This window comes from Danio aesculapii, chromosome 18 (genome assembly GCF_903798145.1).
Source record: "Danio aesculapii chromosome 18, fDanAes4.1, whole genome shotgun sequence".
In the NCBI taxonomy this organism is placed as follows: Eukaryota; Metazoa; Chordata; class Actinopteri; order Cypriniformes; family Danionidae; genus Danio; species Danio aesculapii.
In genome coordinates this window covers 26,771,988-26,784,328 of record NC_079452.1, presented here as the reverse complement: position 1 = coordinate 26,784,328, position 12,341 = coordinate 26,771,988, and the positions used below count along the sequence as shown (strand labels likewise).

Here is a 12,341-nt window from a genome sequence, read left to right as displayed (position 1 = left end):
AACTCTTGTGATTTAGTTTTACTGGTTTAAATCAGACAGGAAGCCTATGATGGATGATGAAAGCAGCTTGATCTGAGCATCCCTCTGCTTCTGCTTCAGTCATTTATAGTGTCTATTTATAGATGTTGAAATGATGTTATTGTGTCTCTTTAGTGCAGCGTCAGCCCACCACCATCTCACCTGTGTGTGTGCCTGTGTTTGTTTGTGTGTGTTTTTTCTATATGTGTGTGCATTCACCTGTCTGTGTGTGTGTTGTAGATCCTGCAGGCTCTGGGCAGGTCATATCACCCTGGTTGTTTCCGCTGTGTGATCTGTAAGGAGGGTCTGGACGGAGTTCCTTTCACTGTGGACGTGGAGAACAACATCTACTGTGTGAAAGACTACCACACGTGAGGGACTTCTTCATTTTTTGTATACGACTGAACCATATCTCATAAATGAAGCTCTTATTTTAATTTTTAAGGCTTAAATTTAATGTAAAATATTTTATTATAATCAAATTGAAATTAATTTACATTTAATTTTTTAAAAATAATTTTTTTTTATTTAATTATATACATTTTTTTCTTTATTTTACTTTAACGTTATTATTTTTAGTTAATGTAGTTAATAAAGTATAGTTAATTATAGTTAATAAAGAGTTCAGATGCAAAAGCCGCTAAGCGCCACTTGAGATAATGGCACTGAGATAATGCTTTAGGCACGTAGTATACGATCAACAGATATTTTTGCTTCAAATCATCTAAATCGCAGCCTCAGCGCATTCAGAAATAACAGTTTGTTGGCAAAAGCCGCTAAACGCCGCTTGCCTTTGACAGCAAAAGCCGCTATCTCCCGAGAACCAATCAGAAGCCGCGAATCGAATCATATGTTTTCAATGTAGCAGCGCGCTGATATGCTGGCTTTTATAAGGAGACTTTCGATTTCGATTTTAAAAGACGTAGTTTGATAAGCTAGATGAGCCTGTCCGAGTATCATCTTTTGATATGATGTACTTTTAGAGAAAAATGATGTCCATACATGTGGACTCGTGGTCCGAATTTACATAAAACACTTTTCCTGAATGTTCTTAATGCATATTTAACATTGAATTTTTTTTTTTTACTTGATTTGACTATCAGAGAGTAAAAAATAAATTGTGTCCCATTTTGGACAGTTAAAAATAGTGTTTGGGACATTTCATACGCTGCAAAACAGTTGCAGGATGACACTGTATGTCTGTAACAAAATATAAAATATTCAAAGTATTTTAAATAGACACTGAAGAGCTAAAATGTGCTGTCTACGTATGTGGACACTCAAGCCCTATGAGGTTATTCACCTAATTCTTTGCCGACCAGCGGGCGCAGCCATTTGAATCTTTTTGGCTCGAGACTTCCGCTCTCATTCACTTCCATTCATTTTTAGACGTTGAAAACTGCTCGTTACGCTGCTTGATGTTGCAAACTGATATTTTCTTATTATATTATTCTACTTGGTCTGTAAAGTAATGTAAACATTTGTTTGTAGAGCAAGTAGTTTGACCGTTTTCTGCCGTTTATTATTCCTAGTCATTTCTCCCATAGGGGACCTAATCGGAAGTTCTAAAACAATCGCGAAAACAGACGCACTTCCGCATTTTAGAATAAGGTCAATAAGAAAAAGAAAACACACTGTACAGTCAGAAGTGTAACATGCATTCATAACGATTTTTTGCACAGCGACTCTACTTTGAATGAGTCTGATTTACTATTAAACAGCAACTGCGTTTCACGAAAGACAGAGTTAAGATGCCGTTCTTTTATCCCACATGGATGCTATGAGGATAAACAAGAGACCAAGACCTTAAGTATGGTGAGAATGAATGAATGACAGCTTCTAAAATTGTCTGAGAGACATCCCCTTTTTGCCCAGTAGGCCCACCTTGTGTTGTATTTGCTAATTTAAGCTATTTTTAAAAAGATTAATATAATATATAAAACTATACATTACTCATATTACTCCATAATACCTAAACGTCTGATAAGCTTTTTATATTAATGGACAATGCACAGATATTGATGTTTTTATAATGTTTTACACTATGTTATTTGAATCTACCAAGCTTAGTTTACAATGTTTACAATGTTCACATTGCTCTACTTACATTAAATCTAAATCCCAAACATCAGAAATGAGAACAGATCGTTAAGATTTAATTAATGTCAGCTTTAATGTTATTGATTAATGCACTTACTTGACAGATTTCATTCATTCATTTTCCTTCTGCCTTTTCCCTGGTTTATCACAGCGGAATAAACCGCCACTAACTTGACTGATGTATTTTTAATTTTAGGTGGTGTGTGTAATGTGTTTTATGTTTGGTAAAATAATTTGTAATTGCATATTTAGTGATTTTTCTACTAATTACACTGTCTTGTCTTATTAGGTGGATTTAGAGGTTTTTGCAAAAAAAGCACAAGTGGATTTAGCTGATTTTGATGCGAAATAAAATCTAATTTGTTAAAAAACAAAGAATTGTCTAAAGTGACTTTTATGAAAAAAAATATCTTATTTACTAGCTAATAACCTTATCATTACATATAAGATGAAACTTCTGAACCTAATCAGAGGAGCCTGATAGAAAATGCTCATTTACAAGAAAAGAGGTCTGATGGATGTAGAGGGTTTTGCATCTGAACTCTTCATCTTCTTCAAGTATATTTTGTAAATAGCCAAAAATGTAATAATAAATAAAGATAATCTTCCATAAAGACATTTTGTAAATCTCCTACTGTAAATATATCAAACTTCATTTTTTAATAGTAATATGCATCGCTGAGAGCTTAAACGTGATCTTCTCATTAAAAAAAATTAGTCCAAGGCACTCGGAATATGTGGAAAATTTAAAAAGCCTTTATTCACATGGCTTAATCTTAAAAGAAACCTACGCGTTTCGGCAGACATCTGCCTTCATCAGGGTAAACAGTGATCAGGTGCGTTTAGTGTCTCTTTTGAGTACTAAGGTCACATGACTCATTCAAACATCTCTACAATACTCAAATAATTTAACAGACATAATCAGCTATCATCATTAATTCAGCATAGATAGAGGGTGACTATAAACCATGCACAGATATACAAAAAATGCTTAAACATGGCATGTACATACATACTTCCGAACACATTTACATGTGCACATACACATATATACACACATACACGGATAAAAACATGTACACATGGGAAAATACAAACACATTCTACAATGTATGATGATAATCAGTGGATCATCTATGGATAAACTGTTTTACAAAAATGAAGGAAAGTCTAATTCAGCATTTAGACCTGGGAATCTAGTTGCTTTTAACGTATAGATCCAAAAAGTCTCTCTCTGCTTTAATCTTTTTATCCTGTCTCCTCCTCTTGACCTTAGTACTCAAAAGAGACTCTAAACGCACCTGATCACTGTTTACCCTGATGAAGGCAGATGTCTGCCGAAACGCGTAGGTTTCTTTTAAGATTAAGCCATGTGAATAAAGGCTTTTTAAATTTTCCACATATTCCGAGTGCCTTGGACTAATTTCTTTTGATGTTTTGATGAATCCCTGACCCAAAGAGCACCGATCAAATATTTGAGTTACCCCTGAGCGCTTTTTGTTTGTTTTTTCGTGATCTCCTCATTATTCTGATTAATTTTACCCTCAGGTTACAGATTTTCTTACAGTTTTGTAATAATTCAAATAGTTTAATAGTTTCAAACAAACATCAATGCATTTTTTATGATACAAATAAACTGTAGATGTGCATTATATTTATATAATTATATATATGTTTATAAAATCTTTTGCTTCACAGGGTTTTTGCTCCTAAATGTGCCTCGTGTAACCAGCCCATCCTGCCAGCACAGGTACGAGCATTTCTTTATAAATTTATTCATAAATTAAAAAAATGTTAATTAATTCATGATCCTGGCCGAGGTTAACCAGCTGTGTGTGTGTGTATGTGTGTGTGTGTGTGTGTGTGTGTGTGTGTGTGTGTGTGTGTGTGTGTGTGTGTGTGTGTGTGTGTGTGTGTGTGTGTGTGTGTGTGTGTGTGTCGTTAGGGTTCAGAGGAGACCATACGGGTGGTGTCCATGGATAAAGATTACCATGTAGATTGCTATCACTGTGAGGTAAGACACACTCCATCATATTACACTCAAATACTGGCTAAAGGTTGCAGGTTTAATCTCACTTAAGCCTGGTTTATACTCAACGCGTCTGCTTGTTCGCTTAAGTGCGGCGAATGTGACGTCCTTGCGGAGTTTGCGGATGTCCGCTTTAGGTACGCGAGTTATGATTTTGGCTGGTGGTGCGCATGTTTTTTTTAAGACTTGAGCGAACAGCGTACGCGGTGCCACGTTTGATTTGAGTTGAATATGAAACACTCTGAAGAGATTTTGTCTGAAACGGTACGACTGTACAGACACATTTATGATCCGTGATAATAGAGATAACCTAATGATCAATAATTCTTGGCTAGAAATTGCAACAGCCATGGGAAAGGAGAAAGTTTTTTGTTGCAAGGTTTGGGAAAACCTGATGGATAAGTTTGTTAAAACCAAAAGAGGCCATTTCAAAAGTGGAGAGCCAGGTACACAATTACAGAATGTGTTTTTCCACCGGTCATAGGTTTAACACTGATTTATATATTGCAGTTTTTAATTTAAGACAATTTAATAGTTACAAAACTGTAATTAAGGAGCAAATTATTCCTTTGATAACTGGGAATGAATATTTCAATCGGTTTACAGTATACTGATGGCCTGTTTTTAAGGCTTTATTGGTGATAATGCTCAGGAATGTTGGACCATTATTGCCTTTTTAGCATAAGAAGAGGTCAGAAACTAGCCAGACAGTAATGTGTGAACTGTGGAGCAGGCTAAATCTAAAAAAACATCTGTATTTTTAGTAAGTGTACTTTTATTCTTGCCATATTAAAAATATATTTGTAGAGCAACTCAGGTTCTCTTGTCATTAATATTTTAATAAACTTTAAAATGTAAAACTGTCCGAGTTTTACTTAAAAAAATCTTGATTGGTTCTAAAAATTCTTATAATCATTTCAATAATTTATGAAAATAATAAAATTAATTAGTTTAAAATTATTGAATGATAATAATGATATGACGTAGTTTCCGGAAACGTCCTACTTCTCTGTTTATCCGTCTGATTTTACAGTGGGTTTCTTTTGACCGCCCCCTGTTGTTTTAAAGAATATCACAACGGCGAATGCGGCGAGTATAAAAGCCTCTTCGTGAGGTGCGCGCGCAGTCAATAGAGGTGCGCGATGCAGCGCCAGGCGAAAGTATAAATCCAGCTTATGTACACCATATGTACAATTTTTTTTAATTAAATAAAAAAACACTAGAACAGTGTTTATGTATATATATATATATATATATATATATATATATATATATATATATATATATGTAATATAATATATATATAATTGAGGACAACCCATTTTATATATATATATATATATATATATATATATATATATATATATATATATATATATATATATATATATATATATATATATATATATGTATATTAAATGGGTTGTACTCTATTATGCTGAGTATATATATATATATATAAACTCAGCATAATTGAGTACAACCCATTTTGAAAATGAATATTTTTATGCATTTCTCAGTGAATATGGTCAATATAAATCGGTGCATTTGAACAGATTTATTAAACAGAAATATTTATTAAAATAATATTTTAGTCACAGAACATGTTTAGAAATGTAAAGATAATACATTTAAATTCATGCAAATATTGCAAAAATAAATAAATAAACTATAACATTTCAACTAAATTGTAAATATTTTTTGTTTCTCTTGATTTCTCCCTAACATTTCCCAGTACTGGGTTGTGACTGGAAGGGCATCAGCTGCGTAAAACATATGCTGGAATAGTTGGTGGTTCATTCCGCTGTGGTGACCCCTGATTAACAAAGGGACTAAGCTGAAAAGAAAATAAATGAATGAATTTTTCCCTAACACATAAATTTGGGCTACACATTTTTTAACCATTATTGTAAGTTATTTTGTTTGATTAGCTCCAGATATGGCTTCAGTACTGACTAATCTAATGCATATGCACAGATATAATATTGTAAATCTTCCAATAGAAAATATGAATTTAAATGAGAGATTTGTGAAGGGTGTACTCGTATATGCTGAGCACTGTATTTGCTGGCTTGTGTACTTACATTACCCCAAATGTTTGGAAGAATGTTCAAATCCAGAGAAATGAACAGTTTTAACTAGTGAGACGGAGTGTGTTAATGCTAAAAACCTCCATTTCTGGTTTGGTTTTATAGAAATCTACGGGTGGCTAAGAGAGCTCAACACACTGCAATTTAAGAAAACACATGCAATTACAGAAAACACCAGCAAATTATACATGCATGCGTGCAGCATACGTGTTGCAAATCCTCACAACGCAAAAACAAGTTAAGAAAAGCATTGCAGGTTGAGCTTGGCTTAAGATTTGTATCATATTATTTATACACTGTAAAATAAGATTTAATTAAATTATAGAAATTGCATTATTAATATTATACTTAAACTTTTCTTTTTCATTAAAATGTGACTTTCAATTCACAATTTCAATGTTTTTTTTTGGCACAAAATTGCCTTGTAACAGGGTTGAATGAGCTTCCATAATTGCATATTATGTTAATTTATTCTCTTCCTCTGGCTATGGATTTTCCCAAATGGGTTGTGCATTAAATTATTTATTTACAGTACACATCCTGCCACGGGGGTGATGATTATCTGAATACTGAGATGTCTTTTTATAAAGTCTTCATTTCTGTCAATGGGCTATATGCACAGCTAGTGTTTTCAATTTCATAATGTTCCTTTTACAGCATCAATAATGTCAATTAATTAAAATATAAACATTTAAATAAACTTAAGCTGTGTTGTTCAAGTGTAAACATCGAGATGAAAGACAACGTAAACACAAGTGCCATAAGGAGACACAAAAACGCCACTGAAAATACTGTGGTAAATATTTTAAAGACATGGTGCAGAACAATGTAGTTTAATGCAGTGCTTCTTGTCTGGTCTGATACACGCTTTATGTCATATATCAATTAGGCAGTAAAGATCATTGACTTTTAAAGGAATCAGGTAACACTTTAAAATAATGGTGCATTAGTTAATGTGTTTACTAACATGAACGAACTATTGGTAATACATTTATTATGGTATTTATTCATCTTTGTTAATGTTAGTTAATGCTAAGTGTTACGTTTTTAAGATGTTTTAGTGGGATGTTGTAACATTTAAGTGAGACAGGTGTAATGTGTGCGACAGATCAAGGATGAGGCAGGAATCGATTCTCTATTTAAGCTTTTTACTCAATAGTTGAAAATTGAACAGGAATTGGAGAGGAAAAAGAAAGAAACAAACATTTATAATTATCTTTAAACAAAAACAACGAGTGTAAGCCAAATCAAAGAAATTAACAAAACAAAACGATCCTTAAAACTAAAGTCTAAACTAGGCGTCAAAAATAAATACAAATAAACACCGAAATCTTCAGTGTATACGACACCCGAACTAAACTAATTAAAGCTACAAAACTCAAAATACACAACTGGCAAAACACTCAAGCTAATCTAACAAAACATCAATCTAAACTAAAACAAACCGGATAAATCGGTCAAAGTTTAGAACCACACAACAACCATCACATTATGTTACTTAAAGCCAACGAAGTTCAACAAGCAAACTCGAATTACCACAGTAAACTGAGATAATAAATCACTAAACAGCCGAAGCATAGCACTATCAAATTGCGTGGAGCACAAATGGTACGCCGAGGCAGAGCACACATCATACACTGGTCTGTCGGGGCTTTAAATCCTGGCGGCTCGTCCTGGGATTGGTGGAACCGACTTTGTCATAATGATGATGGACAGAATGGTAAACCAATAAGAAACCTAAAGACTAAACAAGCAGAGAGGAGGGTGAGAAAAAAAATAGACAAAAAAAACATCAAACATAACATAAGTTAAATATCGTTAGTTCCAGTGTTGGATAAGTAACTTTAAAAAAGTAATCGATTACAAATGACTGATTACTACTGTAAAATTGTAATCTGATTACATTACTAATTACTTCATGCAAAAAGTAATCAGATTACTAATTACTTTACTATGAAGTTACTTTTAACACATAAAATATACCTATAAACAATACAAAATAAACTGCAGCTCTTTTAGTAATTTAATATTCACTGAAAAACATTATAATGTGTTTAACACAGCAGCTTGACATATTCAGAATACTTAAAGAGTTCGCCCAAAACTTAAATTTCTCTCATCATTCAATTTTTCCAATCCGGTTTGTCTTTTTTTTTACACAAAAAGGAAGACTTTTAGAAGCAATCTGGATGCAGGTAGCCATTGACATCCATAGTATGAAAAAGCACTGCAGTGTTTGGGTGTTCTGTGTTTGTCTGAGGTAATTAGTCTTCCTAAATGTGTATATTCCATACAAGGTATGAAGCTGATCAGTCTGTTCTTGTCACGTGACTCACGGTTTTCAACTGGTGCGCCTGGGAAATGCGAGCACAAAAAGCAAAAGACGCGATATGTAAACGGTCCCATAAGCAGCTACGCTTCTCTTCACATTCAGAAGATACTGTCACTCCTGATTCTGCACAAAAATACAATTTAACCTGTTTAGGCTGAGTTGGGCTGCCGTGTTTTTTGTCGCAGGTGTTACCAGGAATCAGATCTTAAACACAGCGATTTTTGTAATAACATGACAGCCACAGGATTTGCTTGAGCTGGCTTACGAAAAATTAAAAGTCCCCATGCTAATACCCACATTACACCCAGACAGTACATTAGCGCTCCTGAGTTATTAGCCCCTTTGTATATTTTTGTCCCCAATTTCTGTTTAACAGAGAGATTTTTTCATCACATTTCTAAACAGATTTTTTTCAACACATGTTTTTTGTTATTAAAACATAATAGTTTTAATAACTCATTTCTAATAACTGATTTATTTTATCTTTGCCATGATGACAGTAAATAATATTAGACTAGATATTCTTCAAGATACTAGTATTCAGCTTAGTGACATTTAAAGGCTTAATTAGGTTAATTAGGGTAAAGTTAGGGTCATTGTATAACTGTATAACTGTATAACATTGTATAACTCGACAGTCAAAACAAATATTGCTTAAGGGGGCTAATAATATTGACCTTTCAACTGATGCGCCTGGGAAATGCGAGCACAAAATGCAAAAGACGCGATATATAAACGGTCCCATAAGCAGCTACGCTTCTCTTCACATTCAGAAGATACTGTCACTCCTGATTCTGCACAAAAATACAATTTAACCTGTTTAGGCTGAGTTGGGCTGCTGTGTTTTTGGGCGCCGGTGTCTTCCTTGGTGAAGAATATTGTCGTAGAATTCTGTTCTAGTGCTTAAACAAGTTGCTGGTCGAGTTAAATGCTGTCGAAAGTTCTTTAGAGACTGGACATAGATGGATTTTTACGCTCAATGAAATCAAAGTAATGTCTGTATTTGCACTTGAAGAAGCAGCCACTCTCGACAGCAGCTCGCGATCTAAAAGTGCATGCTCATTAATTGACAGTGCAGTGGAAAACGTGATTTAAAAGAAGCTTTTTTTTCTTCCAGAAAGTGTTTGCAACATAAGTAACACAATTACATTGACGTTAGTAACTGTTTTCAAATTACACACATTAAAATGTCATTTATTACATTACTGCGTTCCTCAAAAATGTAATCAGAATGCGTTACTGTAAAACACGTTACACCCAACTCTGGATACTTCATATTAACTCTTAATGCCTACTAATTAACTAATGTGAACAGCCACATCTTTAGATATTAATAATGCATGAGTTAATGTTGAACTATGGTTAATCAATGATTTACAAGATTATTCATATTTTGTTAATGTTAGTAAATACTCTAATTAATGGACATTTATTTTAAAGTGTTACCAGGAATCAGATCTTAAACACAGCGATTTTTGTAGTAACATGACAGCCACAGGATTTGCTTGAGCTGGCTTACGAAAAATTAAAAGTCCCCATGCTAATACCCACATTACACCCAGACAGTACATTAGCGCTCCTGAGGTATTAGCCCCTTTGTATATTTTTGTTCCCAATTTCTGCCTAACAGAGAGATTTTTTCAACACATTTCTAATCATAATAGTTTTAATAACTCATCTCTAATAACTGATTTATTTTATCTTTGTCATGATGACAGTAAATAATATTAGACTAGATATTCTTCAAGATACTAGTATTCAGCTTAAAGTGACATTTAAAGGCTTAATTAGGTTAATTAGGGTAAAGTTAGGGTCATTGTATAACTGTGGTTTGTTTTGTAGACAGTCAAAACAAATATTGCTTAAGGGGGCTAATAATATTGACCTTAAAATGGGTTTAAAAAAATGAAAACTGCTTTTATTCTAGCCGAAATAAAACAAAGAAGACTTTCTCCAGAAGAAAAAATATTGTAGGAAATACTGTGAAAATTTCCTGAATCTGTTAAACATCACTTCAGCTGTGTATGTGTGTTTTGCAGGATTGTGGTCTGCAGCTGAATGATGAAGAGGGCCATCGCTGTTACCCACTGGAGGGGCATTTGCTGTGCCACCGATGCCACTTGCACCGGTTAAAAACCCCGCTAGCACCACACCCGCCGCCCAGTTACCCGCTTCACGTCACTGAACTGTGAACACACACGGACTCAAACTAAACTAGACGACCGTGAGTGAGACAGAGACGGGTCTGTCCTTCCCCAAAACCACACACCGGGAATCAGTCGTGCCTGTTTAACTGCGCATTTACACTTTGACCAGCCGGAGAGGTTTTATTATTACTGTCATTCCTCATCACGTCTCGTTGGCTGCGTTCGGGGCGTTTTCAGCACTGCCGCAGGGAAACGGAGGGCGACCCGTGCCTGTTTTTTCTCCGCACGCCAAACAACAGCACTGAACACTAAAGACTTGCTGTGCCTTCATTGAATATCCTGCATCCATCAGGCCTCAATTACTGCCTTTCAGATGCACCATTTCTGTGTGTGCGCCAAGCTGCCGCTCTTTAAAGGGGCAGTCCACCAGAAATTAACATTGCAGTGATCATTTACTCATCCTCATATCATTACAGACCTGTGTGAATTTTTCTTCCATGGCACACAAAGGAAGACGTTTAGAAAAATGTGCTTTTTGAGGCTTGTTTTTTTGTTTATGCTTTAAAAAGGATGTTTTAGTAAATACATATATATATTATATATGTATTTATTACTATTATTATACACATATTTGGTCAGATTTAGTACTATTACTTATCTTTACATGTTTTTAGTACCTTTTAAGTGTTTATTTAACATTGTAAAGGCTTTCTTTTATGAACATGATTCTCTTTCACACACACACACAATATATAATTAATAACAATAAAGTAAAATAGGTATATTTGCACAATATTTATATTAATTCAAATTATTTATTTGTTTATTTTGTGATTTATGGAATAAAATCAGGCTGAAATAGGGAAAATCTTTTTAAAATTAATACAATTGCATATATATTTGCAATTATATGTGTTTCTAAAGGTTTTTACTGAGAATTTGGCATAATGTTTACCTGTTTACATACTGAATATTTAATTAAATATTTCATTTGCATATTTAAACATAACATATAATACAAAACAACTGTCTTACTTTACATTCACAATCCTCTTGACTCTGTTCACCTGCACTGCCTTGCCTTAAATTGAACAGATTTGCAGTGACATGAGTTTGAGTAAATAATTGGTGCACTGCCCCTTTAAACACCAATTGAATGTCTGAGCGAATGACGGCAGTGGTCCGAACACTGATGCATCGCTGGCATTTTCTTCACCGGGTGACTTTATGAAGCCTGCTGCACGTAGATGGACTAACAGATGTATATTTTGCAGAAGTCAGACATTAAATCTCTGTGGTCAGAGAGGCTGTGACCTGACACCAGCAGAACGGGGTTGGATCTGTGAACTCTTCAGATGCGGGTTTGTCTCTGGATGAGGTGCCTTGCTGCCTTACATTTATTTCCTAACGCGGAGGAGACGCACTGTCTTGTGTCTCAGCACTCTAGAGGTGGGCTCATGTGTGTGTGCACGGGTCGAAGCTCAAGCCTGGATGAGCTGGATTCAACCAGGCCACAGACCCGCTGCATGTGTTATGTGTGTGTGTGTGTGTGACACGCTGTCCGAACAGATGCCATGCAATCATATGACAACGTTTTGCACATGTCAGAATAATTCAGTAGTATG

At 34.6% G+C, this 12,341-nt stretch overlaps 1 protein-coding gene across 1 annotated transcript in view; it reads left to right on the top strand.

Annotated features, from left to right (window-relative positions):
* The window catches only part of wtip (WT1 interacting protein), an 88,201-nt gene extending 76,827 nt beyond the window's left edge, over positions 1-11,374 (top strand). Inside the window, exons 5-8 of the mRNA XM_056478456.1 lie at positions 259-389; positions 3,817-3,868; positions 4,064-4,132; positions 10,609-11,374. Of these exons, the coding sequence (XP_056334431.1) occupies positions 259-389; positions 3,817-3,868; positions 4,064-4,132; positions 10,609-10,761 (405 nt within the window). The 3' untranslated portion in view covers positions 10,762-11,374. The remainder of the gene's footprint in view (positions 1-258; positions 390-3,816; positions 3,869-4,063; positions 4,133-10,608) is intronic.
* The last annotated feature ends 967 nt before the right edge of the window (positions 11,375-12,341 follow it).